This window comes from Bufo bufo, chromosome 3, assembly GCF_905171765.1.
Source record: "Bufo bufo chromosome 3, aBufBuf1.1, whole genome shotgun sequence".
NCBI classification, from domain to species: domain Eukaryota; kingdom Metazoa; phylum Chordata; class Amphibia; order Anura; family Bufonidae; genus Bufo; species Bufo bufo.
Window position 1 is genome coordinate 551,428,303 of NC_053391.1, and position 21,268 is coordinate 551,449,570.

The 21,268-nt window shown below is 43.5% G+C and overlaps 1 protein-coding gene across 3 annotated transcripts in view; it reads left to right on the plus strand.

Moving 5' to 3' along the window:
* The window catches only part of LRCH1 (leucine rich repeats and calponin homology domain containing 1), a 270,741-nt gene that overhangs the window by 97,704 nt on the left and 151,769 nt on the right, over positions 1 to 21,268 (plus strand). For all 3 annotated transcript variants that reach the window (XR_005777698.1, XM_040425450.1, XM_040425451.1), the window contains exon 2: positions 16,979 to 17,123. Coding sequence is in view for 2 of the 3 variants with exons in the window: in XM_040425450.1 (XP_040281384.1) it covers positions 16,979 to 17,123 (145 nt within the window). In the remaining variant the exon portion in view is untranslated. The remainder of the gene's footprint in view (positions 1 to 16,978; positions 17,124 to 21,268) is intronic.

The window sequence follows — 21,268 nt, forward strand, 5'->3', positions numbered from 1 at the left end:
GGCCCGGATCGGCTTTACAGCCACACTAAATAACCAAAAGTGTCAGCACTAGCTGCCGCTGACACTTAAAATTACCGGCTCTTACCTCACCGAGGCCAGGAACCTCGGAGACACATGTGTTCCGTCAATGACGGCCCCTTGCGCTTTCCTCCAGAGCCCTAAGACAGATTTCACACGTCAGTGTTTGATCAGTGATTTCCATCAGTGATTGTGAGCTAAAACCAGTTGTGTGTCAAAAACACAAAACAGGAGCACATCTTTCCAGTATGCCTTGTATCTGCGTAGCCACCACTTTTGGTTTTGGCTGAGAATCACTAATAAAACACTGACTGTGTGGAAGCGGCCTAACTTAGGGCTCATGCACACGGCCGGTGTGCGGGCCGCAATATACACGGGCATCGACCGTGTTCCTCCCCGCACGCGGACCCATTTACTTGAATGCGGAACGGAGGCCTGGAAAAGAAGCACTACGGAGTGCTTCCGTGGGTTTTCTGTCCGTGCCTCTGCACTAGGGTTGTTGCTGGTATCGAAATTTCGATACCCAATCGATACTTTTGTCCCGGTATCGATACGATACCGGGATATCCATTTTTTCGATACTGGGCTGTGCTGCTGCGTGGTCTAGTATCTCTGAACTTGAGCGGGCTGCTGTCAGCGTGCTTATGTTCCCTCAGCAGCACAGGGGAGAAGTAAGCAGTGTCTCCCTCCCCCTGTGCTGCTGCCACCAATGAACGGAGAGAGGGGCGGAGGAGGGAAAGGCGCACTGCGCCACCAATGATAGGACTTTTCCTACACAGAGCGGCGCCCAGCGATGTCCCATCACTTACTATTATTCCTGGGCGCCACTCCGTTCGCCCGCTGTGCCCCATTACTGTCTCCTGCTCCATATGCCAATTACTATCGGAGCAATGGGGAGGAGACATCAGCTTCTCTAGTGGGCGTTCCTCCTCCCTGCGCTGCGCTGCGATTGGACAGCGCTACAGCCAGGGAGAAGGAACGCCCACTAGAGAAGCTGATGTCTCCTCCACATTGCTCCGATTGTAATTGGCATATGGAGCAGGAGACAGTAATGGGGCACAGCGGGCGAACGGAACGGCGCCTAGGAATAATAGTAAGTGCTGGGACATCTCTGGGCGCCGCTCTGTGTAGCCTAATACTTAAAGACTACTTTATATGGGTCAAAACTTTAACACATAATACAGGAGGCGGATGCCGGCAGCAGAATTGTATTGCCAGCACCCTGCCCCTGACAGGGATCTGCGATCAGCGGCAGTTAACCCCTCAGGTGCGGCACCTGAGGGTTTAACTGCCACTGATCTGCCAGTACCCTTCTCCTGTATTAAGGGGTAATTATCATTGGTGGCGCAGTGTGCCCTCCCCCCCTCAACCCCCCACCCCATTAAAATCATTGGTGGCACAGTGCCCCCACCCCCCAGTATTAAAATCATTGGTGGCAGTGGCCACAGGGTCCCCTCCCCTCTCCCTCATTGGTGGCAGTGGCAGCTTCTGATCGGAGCCCCAGCAGTGTAAGCCTGGGGCTCCGATCAGTTACCATGGCAGCCAGGACGCTACTGAAGCCCTGGTTGCCATGGTAACATCCCTGATGCTGTGTGCACAGAGCAGCAGGGACAGTGTGAAGTCCTATTCACCCTGATAGAGCTCTATCAGGGTGAATAGGACAAGGGATGAAAAAAAATCCCAGGTTCTAGCCCCTAAGGGGGGAAATAGATATTAAATAAAAAGTGTAAAAAAAAAAAAAAAAAAATTAAAAAATATTAAGTATGAATCACCTCCTTTCCCAATTTCACATATAAAATGTATAAACAATAAATAAACATATTACATATCGCCACGTCACAAAAGTCCAAACTATTAAAATATAAAAAAAATCTACTCTACTCTGCACCGCAAAAAAGTAGTTCATGCACTACTCTTTTGTGGTGTGGATCGCGGACCCCATTCAAGTGAATGGGTCCGCGATCCGCATGCAGCTGCACCACGGTCGGTCCCCATGAATTGCGGACCGCAGCACACGGTCATGAGCCCTTAGGCTGTGCTCACACTGATGGCTTACATTTTTAACAGATGTACAACAACTATGCCAAACCAGTTTTTGAACAAATACTGGCAAACATTAACAGAATTAATTGACTTTAATAGGTTCCATCAAAAATTCCAGAAACCAGTAACACTGATGTGAACAGAGCCTTATGCCCAGAGATATTTTGCTCGGAGAGGAACAATATGCTTGTGATTGAACGCTGATTGCCTTTTGACTTTGATTTTACACAACTAATGTGGAACATTTTGTCTGGGTCACATGAAGTGTGTCTACACCTCCTAGCTATTACAGTTCCTTCAGAGTGGCACTCGCTCTTTTAATAGCCCTTGTCCTGCTGGCACATTAATCACAAGGCTGAAGCTACAGAGTGGAGCAGGACGAGGCTGGTGAATATGTGCCAGGCTATTTGCTGAGAATTACTGCAGAGGAGGATGAGCAAGGTTATGGAGCAGACAGCAGTGCCGCTGTTTGATTGAAGCGAACTCTAGTGAGGCGCAAGAAGATGAACAGCCCTGTCTGTAAAATATCCAGCAGCGGCATTGGATTTCTGCATGGCTGCTTACCAGATACCAACCAAAATAAAATGAGTGCTATGTGTGTACAAGGATTGGGCTGGAGAAAAACAAGTACAAAAAACAACAGGGTGACTGTAGGGTGAACGTAATGATAAATTGAATGTGCATTTTGGCCGATTAGAGGGTCTACTGTGGTAGCATATGTAGTACCTCCGATCTGGGGGTACTACTATTGTATCCTTAATTGCAGAGTTTTATATGCAGTGATACGTAATAATATGTCTTTTTTTGTACTATGTCATTTTATGCAGCAGGGGAGATAATGGTTGGCAGGAACAGGGTTAACTACCCTGTTTCTCCCTGCTTGGTATGAGTGGACTGATTCTATTTCCTGCCAGGAGGGGAAAGTAAAGAGTAGTGAATCAGTGCTAGGAGGAGAGGGGACTGGAGAGGTCCTGTTCAGATTTGAGGATTAGGAAGCGACTCGTAGAACACCGACTCCCATGCACCGTATCTTTTCCCTTGCGAGGGAAGTCCAGGAACCAGATATCATTCTCCTGCCAGAACATCAGCTAAGGACAGCCTCAAGTGAAGCTTTGAGATTCCAGACAGCAGAGTGTCTGGAATCTCAATATCAGATAATCAGTTCACAAGTCCTATTGTAACCTGGCTGTATAGTAAAATGCTACTGGACGGGTTTTCACTGACATGACATAGGCTTTCTTGGTGCGGTCACAGTCATATTCTGGCAGTGTAGCCTCCTATTGAAAACAATGGCGGCAGCATGTGCACAGCCGCCTGGAGGCTTTCTGGTATGAAATCTTCGCCAAATTCAGCAAAAGACTCTGCCTGAACGGCTCTCTATGAGGGCTTGTTTTTTACAGGACAAGTATTGTATAATGGCTTCATTTTGTGAAACTGGCAAATATATATATAAATGTGGTAGAATTGGGAAAAAATGCAGTTGCTCTATTGTTTTATGGGCTTTATTTTCTTACATTGTTCACTGTGCGGTAAAAATCACACATCATCTTTATTTTGGTCATCGGTACAATTATAGAGGGACCAAATTGCTAGAAGTCTGCTTCTGGTAAATGATCCTGCAGCTGAGAGGTTAAGTATCCTTGATCGGAGTTACCTCCGATCCTGTCCACTGCCAATGGGTGTCTGCTGTGTCACCAACCAGCTATTGTACCCACTTAGCTCCTGAGCAGATGCCAACTTTAAAGAAGGGAGTTTTCTGTTGAGCTGGTGACTGCAGAGCTGCACCCATTGAAGTGATGAGCGCAGCACTGCAGCAACCAGCTCTGTCCACTATACGGTGTAGTTCCAGAAACTATTTCCGGTGTCAGAGCTACTCCCAAACAGCTGGTATGCGTTGTGTCGGATGCCCGGGGATCTCATTTTTATGATCTCATGTCATCAATATAAAAATTCCAGAAAACCCCATTTAAAGAAATTGTTAAATAAACAAAAATGATTGCAAAATCACAGAAATATTCAGATAAACCCATTTAAAGGGAACCTGTCACCAGGATTTTGTGCATAGAGCTGGGGACATGGGCTGCTAGATGACCGCTAGCACAACCGCAATACCCAGTCCCCATAGCTCTGTGTGCTTTTATTGTGTTAAAAAACCGTTTTGATCCATATGCAAATGAACCTGATATGAGTCCTGTATCCGGAGATGAGTCCAGCGGAAAGGAGCCCAGCACCGCCCCGCGTCCTCCGAATCTCCTCCTTGCTGGCTGACGTCACAGAGCTGGAGCGCCGAAATCTCGCGATGTGCGAGCTAGCGCATGCGCAGTGTCGGCATCATGTTCATTCCCTGTGCTGGCATCAGCACAGGGAACGAACTACGCATGCGCTAGCTCGCGCATTGCGAGATTTCGGCGCTCCAGCTCTGTGACGTCAGCCAGCAAGGAGGAGATTCGGAGGACGCGGGGCGGTGCTGGGCTCCTTTCCGCTGGACTCATCTCCGGATACAGGACTCATATCAGGTCATTTGCCTATTGATCAAAACTGTTTTTTCACACAGAGCTGTGGGGACTGGGTATTGCAGATGTGCTAGCGGTCATCTAGCAGCCCACGTCCCCAGCTCTATGCACAAAATCCTGGTGACAGGTTCCCTTTAATCATCTGCTGTGTTTTGGTTCCTTTTTACAAGCCAACGTGGCTACGAGAATGTTTTGGATGACACATTTTTTATATCTATTTTGCTAAAAGCTAGGATTTTATTATTATACTTCAAAGAGTCAGTAACAGTTTTTTTCATTCAAAAAGCTGCATTTGAATGCTGTAGCACCCTACAAGCACAGTTTCATAGTGACTTTTTGAGGTAGGTTCCTGGAGTTTTTTTGGCCCTTGGAGTTGTTCTTTTTAATCTCAGCATGTGTTTTCAGACCTTTTTCCATACATGTCTCTATAGAAAGAAAAAGTGTGAAAAACTGAGTGGATGTCAGCACAGAAAGCCATTACATCTGTTTCTGTACTGGCTAAAATTGCTAAAATGAAAAGTCATTTAGAAATGATCTATTTTAGGTGGGCTAAAATCAGCCTGAAAATCCAAGAAGAACAGCAGATAGGAATGACGCCGTAGGCTCACCTTTATGATGCGAAGTTGTTCAGTGCTAAGGAGTGTGACATTAAAGGGACCGTCCCACGACATTTCTGCAACAAATCTGCCGCATGAAATTTTATAGGCTTTTTCATGAGAGTGACAAGAATATAACGGTAGCATATTTTTAGGCTACTTTCACACGGGCGTTTCTGGGTCCGCTTGTGAGATCCGTTTCAGGGCTCTCACAAGCGGCCCAAAACGGATCAGTTCAGCCCCAATGCATTCTGAATGGATAAGGATCCGTTCAGAATGCATCAATCTGGCTGCGTTTGGTCTCCGTTGCGTTTTTTTCAATATGCAGCTTGCAGCGTTTTAGTGACCGTCTGACGATGCGGAGCCAAACGGATCCGTCCTGACTACTTACAATGTAAGTCAATGGGGACGGATCCGTTTTTCACTGACACAATATGGTGCAATTGAAAACGGATCCGTCCCCCATTGACTTTCAATGTAAGTCAAGATGGATCCGTTTTGACTTAGACTTTTTTTTTGAATGAATAATGCAAACGGATCCGTCCCCCATTGACTTTTTAATGTAATTCAAGACGGATCCGTTTTGTATGAATATTGCAAACGGATCCGTTAAGAACGGATGCAAGCGTTTGCATTATCGTGCGGATCCGTCTGTGCAGATACAAGACTGATCTGCACCAAACGCGAGTGTGAAAGTAGCCTTACTTTTACATTATATATCGCTTGTGCCGAGTCTCCTTTTACTAACCTGTGGCTTGTATTCAAATAATTGTATTGGAGAGAAAGGCATTTGAGGATCCCTCCGACTGACTATTGTCGCAGTTCTTCCTACTAGAAATGTCTGCAGTCCTGTGCAGGAAATGCTCTCAGAGATTGCCTGGGAAACTTTCTGTGGGAAATGCTAACTTTGCTGCAGTCAGACAGTAAACCACAGTTTCTAACCATCAAAATAAGTTGATAGATTTAAGGACTACGGATTCCTTAGCGACTTCATAACCGCAATCAAGTGTGAGAGGGCTGAGAATAAAATAGGACAATAATACCCACATCTTTATGGACTGTGTAATACATTTATAAAAAGGGAACCTCTCACCATGAAAATACAGACCAGCATCATGTCATAGAGCAGGAGATGCTGAACAATGTGTATACAGGTTTGTTGCGTTGTGCATTTTTTGATAAGTGTACAATATATCTGATGATACTGTATTCAATATGGATGATCATTGCCTTTAATAGCATGTGATCAGCGTGAACCTGAAAAAAACCAAGATGGGTTCATGGCAAGTTCTCGAGCATGGCTCTTAAAGGCAATGAACATCCATCTTGACTAGAATAATTGGATATCAATGTATATACCTATGGAAAGGCACAACAGTTGGAAAAGATTCAGTCTAACCTGTAACTTATTGATTGAAATCTCTGCTCTTTTTATAGTTAAGAGTCCAGTAGGAGGTCCCACTCAGTGACTGGCAGCCTGTCTTGTATGCCTGTGCATATAGAGATAGCTATCACTGATTTGGACCACCCACTATAGGGAGTAGGTGGGATCGAGCAGAGATTTCAATTAATCAATAAGCTCTAAAGAATCATTACTCTCCAAGCAATATATATAGTTACATAGTTAATACGGTTGAAAAAAGACAAACGTCCATCAAGTTCAACCAAGGGATAGGTGGGGACACAAATCCCAGAAGGAAGTAAGACTCAGATTTCTAAACATTTCCATAAACATTTATGTTTTTTACTTTTAAGAATTCGTCTAAACCCTTTTTGAAACTGTTTACTGTTCCTGCTGTGACCACGTCCTGAGGAAGTCTATTCCACAGATTCACAGTTCTTACAGTAAAGAAGCTTTGACGCTTCTGGAGACTGAACTTTTTCCTCTCCAATCGGAGGCAGTGCCCCCTTGTCTTTTGAGGGCATTTTACATGGAACAGTTTTTCACAGTATTTTTTGTATGGCCCATTTGTATATTTGTATAGGTTAATCATGTCCCCCCTTAGACGTCTCTTCTCAAGACTAAATAAATTCAATTCTTTTAATTTTTCTTCGTACCCAAGACCCTCCATGCCCCTTATCATTTTAGTCGCTCTCCTCTCTACTTTTTCCAGCTGCAGTGCATCCTTTCTTTGGACTGGTGCCCAGAACTGGACTGCGTATTGCAGATGAGGCTGCACTAACGCTTTGTAAAGTGGTAGTATTACATCCCTGCCCCGCGAGTCCATGCCTTGTTTAATGCATGACAATATCCTGGTGGCCTTAGAAGCAGCTGATTGACATTGTGTGCTGTCATTTAATCTACCATCCACAAGGACACCCAAACCCTTCTCTATAAGTGACTCTCCCAGTGCTACATCCCCTAGGACAGTGATGGCGAACTCTATGTGGGCACCCACACCCTGGAAAAAGTGGCATAGCAATATGCTTTAGACTTTTCCTGCCATTCATCATCCCCAGGACACACTGTGAACAGCACAGGCAGCGCATTAAATGTAGGCTATTAATCTATTATAGATAAATGATAAAGGACATGAAAGATATATTATATTGGTATTTAGGTTAAATTGCTGTGTCGGCACTTTGCGATAAATAAGTGGGTATTTGGTTGCAGTTCACCATCACTGCCCTAGGACATATGAAGCACAGAGATTATTACTACCAAGATGCATAACTTTACATTTGTCCACATTGAACCTCATTTGCCAAGTTGATGCCCAATCACTCAGAGTGTCCACGTCAGCTTGTAGTTTGTGGACATCTTCCATAGACCGTACAGTTCTACACATTTTAGTGTCAATCTGCTCAGCTCCTCCTGCTCTATAACATGCTGACTGCAAGTTCAACATGACAGGTTCTCTTATTAAATATCCTACAGATAGAGCTGCGGTTGCCACTGCTCTACTCACCACTCCCAGGTTTTTGTTTCCCAGCAGTGCGGATCCGGCTCCTACTCTCCCTTTCCCAGTGGGCTCAACCACCAGGGTTGCTCTGTCCTCTTCTGCTCGTTCCTCATTTATTCTACACCCATTTATTTGGGGGCTCCAGAAGTAGCCGAGTGAGCACACTCTGCTATTTTCAGCAGTCCCATAGAAATCAGTAGAGGGTGGCAGCGCATGTGCGGCTGCTCTCTGCTCACTTCAGGGGTCCTGTTCCAGAAATAGGTGCGGGAGGTGGGACCTATTTGACATTGGTGGCATATGCTAGCGACATGCCACCAATGTCTCATGTGAGACAACCCCTTTAAGTAACCTTCCCCTGTGGCCGGGTGCCTGAGCAATAGGTTCCTAGCCTGCTAGTATCCTGCAAAGGTGTGCTATATTCATTTTGTGACCGTGCACAACTTTCTGCCTATTTTGTAGACCCTCCGCTGCCTGACCTGACCTGAACCTGATCTCTGTGTTGACCCTTTGCTGTCTGCATGTAGTCTGCCTGTCCTGACCTCAGAGCTTGCCATCCTGGTGCCCTGCAACGGCGTGTCTTCATTACAATGGGTCAGCTGTCAATCATATTCATGGAGTTAGCGGTCGGGTGGTTAAAGTGCAAACCAGGGGACTGTCTGGATAACGCCCTTAGGAGTAGACCAAAGTGAAATCTGTTGGTTGACACAGTGGCTTAACACCCACTGCAGTGCCTAGCCTCAGATGAATGTGACAAGGAGTTGGTCATTTCTGGGTGAAATGTAATCCCCACAGACATCTAAAGCTTCAAGTACAACTTCCGACATTTCTTGTGCAGCGGTCACATAAATATAATATGTACCTATGAACTGGATATTTACATAAGTGGCCATTACCAACAGAGTCATCAATTTAGACCGTAAAAACATGGGGCCAAATTATCACTTCCTGGTCTCCAGAATTCAGGTCGGAAAATAGTGCGTTTTGGGCCTTTTTGCCTTACTTTTTGCATTCTTACATAATTCACTCCAGTTTTTAAAAGTGGGTGGGGAAGTGAGCATGGTTAGCTAGTTAGCTAATTAGTTTTACTCCTTATTTTTAACTGTGACTTTTTTAAAAAAGTCACAAACTCTCTCCAGTAGTGGGGTGGCATAAGAACACTTTAGTCACATTTGTAGATGTTAGGTTTAAAGATGTTTGATGAATAGGAAATGCTTGGGTTCTCCTGCCTTTTTACATCTCTTGTAAGATACCAGTGCTATAACTACTAGTGATCTATCCTAATCTCCCTAATTTGTCTTGAGTAGACTTTTCAGTACAGTGGTGACTTCTAAATGTTTGGGTGGTTGTTCTGGTCATTATGGCTTTTCTAGGTATAAAACAGTACTAGGACTAGGGGAGGTAAGTTGGGTGAATTCCACTGGTAATCGTTGGCTTCCCTAAGAATCTTTACATATTTTTTTACTTGCTTTCAAGAGTTAGAGTAATGTAGCACGTTCAACTATGGACATATTACAGCTGTGGACTATATACTCATTTTATAGAAATAAAAAATCTGCTACCAGTCGTCTTTACTAACTTCATGTTTCCTGCTAAAAGAGTGACCTGTTTCATTACAGTTCTGAAGAATCATTCATTGAAGAGTGTTTTGTGTTTGTGAATAGGTCTCTATGTTAAAGTATGTTCGTAGTGTGGGAAAATGCGGTTATATACAGTGAAGTACAGTATATCTTTATCACAAAGATTATGATACATATACTGGAGGTGGGAATAGCTAGATAAGAACTAATCTGGCACATATATCAATATGTCATACTCAATACAGTGGGTAACATTCACAATTGTATCATGTACCATATATACATAAAGGCATTCTTCTGGGTAATTGTCGAGCAGCTTCTATAGTTTTTCCTGCATGCCACCGTTTAGGTGTTTGCACATTTAGGTTTTTGCACTTAGATTACGATTTTTGCTGGTACTGTAACGTAATAGTGAAAGATTTGAGAAGATTGCAGCACAGAACACACAGTACTTATTACTAGTCACTACAGTTAGCAGCTTATCCATTGGTACTGAAATGTAGTTCAAAGCCAATTAGATGATTTTCATTATGTAGTGCCATTCATGAGATGGTTTTCTACCACAGATGGTCACTAACTTTTCACAGAAGTTTGTATACATCAATATGACAAGTGACTAGAAAAAAATTTGTAATATTTCTTATCTGAGAAAAATGTCTTGTTCTCCTGTTGTTATTATTTGTTTTCATTTCCCTACCTTGCTTCCTAGAGTAATTTTCTCTCTGAGATTTCTGCTGAATCCGTCTTGAGACAGATCAGCTCACAGAGGTATCAGATTACGCATGGCTGTAGAATCTTCTGAAGAGGGGAGGGGGAGGAATGAGCAGGAGCTGAGTGAGAGAGGCAAGAGAAACACAGCCGGAGAAATTGCACTTCCTAAATGTTATCGCAACTCAAATGCCTTATTCACATCCATACATGTCAGTACTTCTCTGTAATGTCCTTTATCGTGCTTCTGAATGAGTGAAAGTTAGGAAGCAGATTCTTCTCTACTTTTTGTGTGCAGTGGATGGAAACTAGTCTCCACCAACCAGCTCTGAGAGAACTTCAAACTAAAGATGTAGCGTACATGTACCATTGAGTTACCATTGAGTTAACACAATGTTTGTTGAAAAGTTAGGTACTCTTAAAGTCCTTCCTTTATATTTCCCATTCATTTTGAATCCATTCGTGGCTTCACTGAGATAGATGAGATATGCTTAGCCCCTAAATCAATATCATTGATATATCTATATTTGAACACAATTTTAAAATTGTGCCTTAGGTCTCATGCACATGACTGTGTGTATTTTGCTGTCCGCAAACTGTGAATCTGCAAACCATGAATACCAGCAGTATGCATCACGCAACTTCTTTGGTAGAAATGTCTATTCTTTTTGGGATAACTGACAAGATTAATACATATTTTATAATTTTCAGAATGGCTGCATGGATGCGGACAGCACATGGATGACATCTATGTGCTGGCCGCATTTTTTGCAGCCCCATAGAAATAAATGGATCCTCGTGTGATCCTCAAAAAATGTGAATCAGACGCGGACTGGAAATACGGGCGTGTATAAAGCCTTAGATATAACCTTCAGAAAAAGTTGAGTAGCTTTGTAAGTCCAATAGAAAAATTGCATTCACAGTATTTCTTTCAGTTTGAGTCATAAACATCCCTATCAGTTAAGCTCTGCTCCTGTAATGCACTATATGGTGGAACGTGTGCACTTGCCAGAGTACAATTTACCAGATATGGAGAGCCTTTGAGATTTTAATACTTAAAGGGGATGCTCATGCTGACAACAACTGTCCATATGCCCTATCATAGAGGGAGATTCCCTCATGCAGGATGCTCCTTTATATGGCAGGACGGAGTCGATCTGTAAGAACAGCTCCTGAACTGGCAGACTTGTTATGTCCGTGCATTACATAGAGGGCCATTCATTTGCATGATGCTTCATAATGCCACAGCTGCGGATGAGGTCTATACAAGGCTTCCCTCTGTTATACCCGCAGATTGCTATGAATTGGAGAAATTGCTGCCTGAATTATTGTGAATGTATGGGCTGCTAATAGGGACTCATGAAAGATCAGAAGTGCACTATTTGGAAGTTACTATACTGTTCTTTATATTATATCCACATACACACTCTAGCATGATGTTTGCAGTTTGTGCTTGAAAGATACTAAATTATGTAAAACAATTCATATACTGTACATGTCAAAAACAGAAATTGTTTAGCCTGTCCCATGTTTTTCCTTTTTTCTTAGTGGATTGAGGCGTAGGTTCTCCATAGATTTATAGATACACTATAAAGACAAAAATATTGGGATGCAGCTCTTAATCATTGGATTTAGTTGTTTGTTTCAGTCCCATTGCCACAGGTGTATAAAATCCAGCACTTAGCCATACAGTCTGCCTTAACAAACATTTGTGAACGAATGGGCCATTCTAAAGAGCTCAATGAATTCCTGGTACTGTAATAAGATGTCACCTTTTCAAGTCAGTTCATGAAATGTCTTCTAGATATTCCATATTCAGCTGTGAGTGGTATTATTGTAAAGTGGAAGCATTTAGGAACCACAACTGGGCACAAAGCATCAGATCACATAAAGTTACAGAGCGGGGTCACTGCGTACTGAGGCTCATAGTGCATAAAGGCCACCAGTGACAAGTGTTGGATGAAATTCTGAAAAGTTTGGTGGAGGAGGGATAAAGCTATGGGGTTGTTTTTCAGGGGTTGTCCTAGGTCCTTAGTTCCAGTGAAGGGAAATCTTAATGCCTTGGCATAGCAAGATATTTTTGACAATTGTATGCTTCTAACTTTGTGGGAACAGTTTTGGGACAATCCCAATACTTTTGTCAGTATAGTGTATTTTACCAGTTTGAAGGTAAGAATCCAAACCTCTCACTCCCGACTCCAAGACTTCTCCTGAGCTGCACCATTTCTATGGAAGGCCCTACCCCAAGAAATGAGGTTAAGTCACAATATACACAGTTTTAGGCGCTCCCTAAAAACACATCTTTTTAGGGTGACCTATCACATGCCCTAATCTAACTCTTCTCCATATATAGCCCATTTATAATAATTTCCTGAACCTGAACCTGATCCTCCATCAACCTCTCCAACGGTGCACCCAAAAGCACTACAGAAATCGGCTGGTGACTGGCTCATGCTGTCACAGACTTTCCTGCGACAGGTGGCAGGAGACCGGTGAGACTGGCAACATGTGGTTTGATCTGACAGGTTTTCCTCGTGGATCAATAGGCATCTGTGTTGTTTCTGGTAATGGCCACACCCCTTGCCACAGGTGTTGCTAATGTGGTCATTTAGCCTTCCTTATTTATTATTGCTTCTCCCACAATGCTGTGCAGTTTACAGCTTCAGTTTCAGTTGTGGATAGCTGGTGTGTGAATCTCGGCGGAGTTCCTGGTGCTTCCATTGCTCCTTTGAAGTTAAGTCTTTCCTTTCCCTTTTTGTAGTTTGTTTGGGTTCTGTGTGTAGCATTTCCCTATTGTTTGTATCAGGCCTGAAGGAGACTCCTGTTCGTTCTTCCTTTTAGAGGAGCAGGTAGTCTCGTCACTGCCATTATTACCAGGGTCCTATAGGGCTATATAGGACTCTAGGTATTCCTGTGTATGAACACACCTACCTCTGGGGTCTGTTCATACTAGTAGTCAGTCAGGATTTTGGTTAGGGTTTTCATTAGGAGGTGTCCATCTTCCTTCCCTAGTTCTCAGGCCTGATTCCTTGTTCCCCCCTTCCCTCTTATGCTCGGTGTAGTGTTTCCCTCCCGCACCGAAGCGTTAGGGCTCTTTTACACTTGCGTTGTCCGGATCCGGTGTGTACTCCATTTGCCGGAATTACACGCCGGATCCGGAAAAACGCAAGTAAACTGAAAGCATTTGAAGACGGATCCGTCTTCAAAATGCGTTCAGTGTTACTATGGCAGCCAGGACGCTATTAAAGTCCTGGCTGCCATAGTAGTAGTGGGGAGTGGGGGAGCAGTATACTTACAGTCCGTGCGGCTCCCGGGGCGCTCCAGAATGACGTCAGAGCGCCCCATGCGCATGGATGACGTGTCCATGTGATCACGTCACCCATGCGCGTGGGGCGCCCTGACGTCACTCTGGAGCGCCCGGGGAGCCGCACGGACGGTAAGTATACTGCTCCCCCGCTCCCCACTACACTTTACCATGGCTGCCAGGACTTTAGCGTCTTGGCAGCCATGGTAACCATTCAGAAAAAGCTAAACGTCGGATCCGGCAATGCGCCGAAACGACGTTTAGCTTAAGGCCGGATCCGGATTAATGCCTTTCAATGGGCATTAATTCCGGATCCGGCCTTGCGGCAAGTGTTCAGGATTTTTGGCCGGAGCAAAAAGCGCAGCATGCTGCGGTATTTTCTCCGGCCAAAAAACGTTCCGTTCCGGAACTGAAGACATCCTGATGCATCCTGAACGGATTTCTCTCCATTCAGAATGCATTAGGATAAAACTGATCAGGATTCTTCCGGCATAGAGCCCCGACGACGGAACTCTATGCCGGAAGAAAAGAACGCAGGTGTGAAAGAGCCCTTACACATGCAGCTTTATATCTACTCCCCTATTTTCCCAAGAGGGCTGGACCATTGTACAAAACAAGCACTTCTACCTTTTGCCTCACCCCTATCTCCTCATAGATTGTTAGCTCTTGCGAGCAGGGCCCTCATTCCTCTAGTTCTAATTATTGACTTGTCTGTTGCTATGCTATTTGTGACTATCTGTACATAAACCCCTGAATTGTAAAGGTCTGCGGAATATATTGGCGCTATAGAAATAAAGATTATTATTCTTATAAGAAGTAAGCAGACTTTGTAGTCTAACTTTGAGTATCAGCTTCTTTCACTCCCTTGAGGCATATAAGAGGATGTATTTTCCATATATATTGCACATAGTCGGTTCCCAGCAGTAATGTGCCGCTTTTACATTCTGTGCTGTTCTTCGCTCTGCAATATGCGCTGTAAAATTAGTGATTTCTTCTGCTTCGGATGAGGATTTCTCCCAGTGCCTTTCTGTGCATGTTACCTTGGCCATAAATGGTAAACTCACTGCATTGAAGAATGTGTTGCTACAGCTCAGATCTCGTGACTCGTTCTCTACAGATGCACCTTCCATGACAAAATACTGTATCGTCCTATTCAAACCAGCTCAGTAGTCACATAAGGAAAGTGAAAATCTTACAGGTTCAGCCAAACTCTACATATAAATGTCCAGTACATTCATATATAATATATACATTATAAAAATCAAGATCAACCAAACATCTTTCTGATGACAGTGTCACTGAAGACAGTGGCCCACAGTTACTAATGTAAGTGCACCTAGACGTTGTCATAAATCGTACCCAACTTTTGCACAATTTGGCACATTTTTAGTGCAATTAGGTGCATCTAGTTTTAGAAAAATGCACTGTGCTTAGTTTACCAAGGGGTGTGGCTTAACATAAAGTAGGTGTGGCCTAAGGCAACACTTTTCATCAAAATTGTGCTTCAATTCTTGTCTACAATTTTTGTACCAATTTGGTATACATTTAGAGAAAAGGATCTATCCATACATCAGAATTATCATCCAGAAGATGTGGTGCAGGTCTAGACAGCCGGTGTAAGGTTACACCATCTATCTGCTCTAATTTATCCCTGGGCTGAATGGCTGTAGACTCCGGTAGAAGATATTAAAGGGTTTCTGTCACCAGAATGAACCCTATTAAATTGGCTGACATAAGTGATGTGCTAATATCGGCAGACCCTAAGGCCCCTTTCACACGAGCGAGTATTCCGCGCGGATGCGATGCGGGAGGTGAACGCATTGCACCCGCACTGAATACTGACCCATTCATTTCTATGGGGCTGTGCACATGAGCGGTGATTTTCACGCATCATTTGTGCGTTGCGTGAAAATAGCAGCATGCTCCTCTTTGTGCGTTTTTCACGCAACGCAGGCCCCATAGAAGTGAATGGGGTTGCGTGAAAATCGCAAGCATCCGCAAGCGGATGCGGTGCGATTTTCACGCACGGTTGCTAGGAGACGATCGGGATGGGGACCCGATCATTATTATTTTCCCTTATAACATGGTTATAAGGGAAAATAATAGCATTCTGAATACAGAATGCATAGTAAAACATCGCTGGAGGGGTTAAAAAAATAAAATTTAACTCACCTTAATCCACTTGTTCGCGTAGCCCGGCATCTCCGTCTGGCTTCATCTGATCTCTGTGCAGCAACAGGACCTTTGGTGACGTCATTCTGGTCATCACATGATCCATCACCATGGTAAAAGATCATGTGACGTACCATGTGATGACCGGAGTCACGTCATCAAAGGTCCTGTTGCTGCACAGAGATCAGATGAAGCCAGAAGCAGATGCCGGCTACGCGAACAAGTGGATTAAAGTGCTTGGGAACACTGAACACTGATCGCAAGACCGAACTTCTGTGAAGAAGTTCGGGTTTGGGTACCAAACACGCGCGATTTTTCTCACGCGAGTGCAAAACGCATTACAATGTTTTGCACAACGCACCCGCACATTTTCCCGCAACGCCCGTGTGAAAGAGGCCTAACTGTATTATTTTTATGCTTATGAATGCCCCGGTTACGGCACAATTTTAACGATGATATGCAAATTAGCGTCTAGGAGCAGAGGGGGCGTTGCTCCTGCACCTAGAGGCTCCGTTCTACTACCTGATGTCACACCCTGCCGTCCTTGATTGACAGGGCCAGGCAGCGTTTGTCTCCTCCTGCCGGCCCTGTGTGCTGGGATTGCGCAGGCGCGAGATTTATCCAGCACACAGGGCCCGCAGGAGAAGATGAACGCTGGCCCTGTCAATCAAGGACGGCAGGGCGTGACATGAGGTGGAAGAACGGAGCCTCTAGGAGCAGGAGCAATGCAGTTGTGGACAAGAATAGGACATGTTTTATTTTTTTGGCGGAACGGAAGTGCAGATCCGCAAATGCGTATGTGGACAGCACATTCCGGCCCCATTGAAAATGAATGGGTTCGCACCTGTTCCACAAAATTGCGGAATGGATGCGGACCCATTTTGCGGACGTGTGAATGGACCCTTAGGGTCTGCTGACATCGCTAATGTCACTTTAATAGGGTTAATTCTGGTGACAGAAACCCTTTAACTTCATGGAGATTATACTGGTGGAATTGACCCAAATACAGCATAGAAGTTGTTGTTTTTTTTTTATTTTGTTCTGTGATTTGTGCTTTATTTTTGCTATTTGATCTACGGATGTGTTACCTGTATTTTATACTTCATGATAGAATACTCCTAATATTATGTTTTCTTCCTCATAGATTTTTCCAAGAACAGGCTGACAGAAGTCCCCGTAGAAGTTTGTCATTTTGTGTCCCTTGAAGCACTCAACTTACACCAAAACTGTATCAAAGTTATTCCTGACTCGTTAGCAAATTTGCAAATGCTGACTTATTTAAATATAAGGTAAGGATCATTGTTGGTTAACTGTGTGATGCATTGGCTCTTCATTTTGTGTGTATTAGGCCGGGTTCACATCAGGTTTTTCCCATCTGTTTAACGTATACAAAAAACGTATACGTTAAACGGATGCCTCAGACTGATGCCATACAGTGGCATCCGTTCACTTGTAAAAAAAAGGTATATGTTTTTTTAACATTGTGCTGTGTTTTTCTATCCTTTTTTTTTTTTCTAACGTATATGTCAAACAGAGGTATAAAACGTGATGTGAACCCACCTTTAATGATAGTGGTTGATTGAAATCCATGGTAATTTTGATTAGGGAATGCCACATCTGCCAGCCGTATCCTAAGTATGGACTAGGTTGACATATAATGGCATCCAATGAACTGCACCTTTTTTTTTCATTCTCGGTGTATGTAATATAGTGCAGAAACACTGAATTTAAACTAGAACATTTTGTTATACGGTATGGGGATCATGGGCTTTAGGGGGCATTCACAATTTGTTGCAGAAATGTCTTAAAGGGGTTGTTCCTTGAAAAATATTCTATAGTTTTCAAACCAGCACTTGGATGTGAATACTTTTGTCATTGCATGTAATATTTTTTTTTTTAGAGCCATTGAGTTATTCAATAAAATGTGTCTGTATATCGCCACCTGCTGTTTGTTTTCTTCTTTTTTCTTTGTCCGACTCACTGAGAAGGTCGCACATGCTCAGTTTCATCTTTCAACTACCTCCTGAGCTGTAATAGGGAGAGAGCGCCAGCAGAAAAGACACGCTCCCTGAGCTGCAGCAGAAAGGACACTCCCCTTGAGCTGCCATCTTGATATATTAACATTTTCATTTATCTGAACGGGGCCGTTTTCTGCAAACCTCTCTCAGATGAATGTGACATGGGAAGTACTATTTCTCCTTGTGGAGAGCACCTAGCAGGAGCAAGGAGCCTTATAGACTGTGTAAAAAGTTATGCAAATGAGCTCTTTTCAAATCAGAAGCTGTGCCTCCAGTTGGAACGTAACTTTCCTATAGTTTTCCTCTAAGGGCCAGTTCACACGACTGATTCTGAAATACACGCTTACAAAAATCAGCATTGAACACGTGTTTTTTTTCAGCACAATAAAAAGGGTTCACTTCAAATCAGCGCGGAATACACATGTCTTTTTTCAGCAGTAAAAAAAGCGTTCACTTCAATGCAAAGCTGAATTTTCAGCTTGAGGTTTTTGAAGCATATTTGAAGCACACAAACTACAGATTGGCGTGATATTAAAGAGCTGGAAGTGCTCAACCCCATATGCAGTGGTGCATCTATACAGGGGGGGGGGGGCAGATCCTGCACTTGTGGTCCGCTGCTAATGGCAATCCCCAGCAAAAAGGCATACAATGGAGGATGCCTGTAGCGGACCACAAGTACCACAATGGACATCCTACACCAGATAGAAAATGTGTGGATGTGATAAACATTAAAAATAATATAACAAAATAATATAATAATATAACACGCTAAAGCATGCAGATTTGAAGGTGCACTCTGCGGTCTTCTAACCCTTATATCGGTGTAAAATTGAGAGATTAGCAAACATATCCCGCTTGAAGGACATGTCTGAGCCCGAGCACTGCGCCAAGGTTTCTCAAGTAGCTCGGGAACCTAACGCTAAACCTACCTGGGCCATATGGGCAATACCAGGGGGCGGGGGGCAGATCCTGCGCTTGTACCACAATGGACATCCTACACAGGATAGCAAATGTGTGGATGTGATAAACAGGTTCACTCTGCGGTCTTACTAACCCTCATACTGGTGTAGAATTGAGAGATTAGCCAACATATCCTGCTTGGAGGACATGTCTGAGCCCGAGCACCGCGCCAAGGTTTCTCAAGTAGCTCGGGACCTAACGCTAAAGCATGCAGATTTGAAGCATGCAGAAACGCATAAAAAACACTTGGACCCTCATGGAGCTGTTTTTTTTCTGCTTCCTATTCATTTTAATGGGAGATTCAGCGCTGATTATGCCCCAATATACAGCATGCTGCTTCTTTTTTACAAGTGCTTGTTCCCATTGAAATGAATGGGGGGCTGTTTTGAGACATTTTTGGAGCTGATTTAAAGCTGATTTTGAAGCAGAAATCTTTTAAAATCAGCACCAAAAATCTCTGTGTGAACTGGCCCTTGGTCAGTGTTTGTCCTTTTAAACAGACCACAAGCTCTTATTTAGGATTATGTCTCAGGGCCTTTGTAAAACGCTGAACACTGAACTCAGATCAGAACCTTTTTTTTACCTTGAGAGCCACATTCAGTGCTAAGAGATGGTCGCAAGCCACACTTGACACAAAGAGATTGTAGAAGCCATATAACCACCAGGAAATGGCTGGAATCGGTTCTAAATAACAATGAATGAGTGAATGAGCACTGCATGTTTTCTGCAAGTCTTCCAAAATCTGGATTATAGTTAGTGGTAGCCATATGCATGCAGTCACCAAGGTGGCCATCTGTCAAGCAGGTTCTATATATAGACACCAATATTTTGATGGCTGAAAATCCAGATTCCCCCTGTTGTGTTCCCAGTAGTTGAAATGACCCCCTATAGTGCCCCAGTAAGTATAATGCCCCCAGTAGTTATAATGACCCCCTGTAGTGTCCCCAGTGGGTATAATGCCTCTTGTAGATCCATTAGTAGGTATAATGCCTTCTGTAGTGCCCCCAGTAGGTATAATGCCCTCTATAATGCCCCCAGTAGGTATAATGCCCTCTGTAGTGCCCCCAGTAGGTATTATGCCACTCTGAAGTGCTCCCATTAGGCCTCAGTACTTATCGTCCCTCCAGTAAATATAGTAACTCCCCTGTAGTTATAATGTCCCCCACATCATGCCCCAGTACCACCTTTCTCCCCAAATTGAGTTAAAAAACAAAACAATATTCACCTGACTCCCCGCAGCCGTCTGTGATGCAGACCACAGACATCTTCCGCTCAAGCGGTCACAATGAAATCAAAGTGCAGCCTACATCTTTACACAGGCAGTCACAGTGATGTCATCATTTCTCAACCTCCTGCAGTGGCCTATAAGAGTATACAATGGGGCAGGAAGCCATTGGCTCCCATGTTCTGCCGTAGTAGACTGTCCTACTGTTAGGCATAGAATAGCAGCAGTGTACCAGTCACAAATCAGGGGCTCATAAGCCATGAGCTATGGGTTGGGGATCACTGACTTATAGAACAGCTACCTTCCAACCGGTGGCTCTAGAGGCTCAGCTTTCTTTTCTTTTTGGAAAGAGAACTAATTTGCATACATGATGAATGGGGACAGTCACGTAACATTAAGTCATGGTCCTTTTTATCCCTATCAGTTGTTTTGTACTAAACCTATTGTTTTACTTTATTTTTTTTATTGTATTTGCTTTGCAACAAGGTCTGCATTTACTGGTTTATTGAGAGAGAAAATGAAGATCCAGCTACCACATATGCTGGAAAAGTTAAAAATGAATGCTGGAAAGTCAACAGTTTGATATACGCATGTCATCAGTTCTCTCCCAGCATGCTAATGACCAGCCATTCATCGCGCACTGGTAATACTGCTTAGTTGTCATCACGGGCTCTGACGGATACACAGAGTTTTCTGCTGTCAGCCCTCCATTCAGTTTGATTAATATGGGAGAAAACTGAAAAATGAATTAAATCTGAAAGTAGTTGAATGTTATAAAATATTTTCATATATATTGCTCATCTTGTTAAGCCGTAGTCACCCAGATCTGGATTTTTAGAACCACGGAAAAAGAGTGTGCAAAACGTACTCTAAGAGTCAGTCGAGGCCCATGTGTTATCACTCGCACATCCATACAATGTAGATAGATGTCTCTGGATGCAGATAATGCAGAGAATATTATTGAATTGTGCCATCATCAACTGTGTAATGTAATACTAAATCACAGAAAAGTAGAATCAAACTAAAGTCATATATCATGGGAAGGGCCACAGACATAAGAGCACTTTAAAATACAACCCCATTTCCAAAAAGCTTGGGATGCCGTGTAAAATGTATATAAAAATGTATACATACCCATATTTTATTCACAATAGATTATAGAACACATATCAGATGTTGAAAGTGAAACATTTTACCATTTCATAAAAAATTTAACTCCTTAAGAACTTGA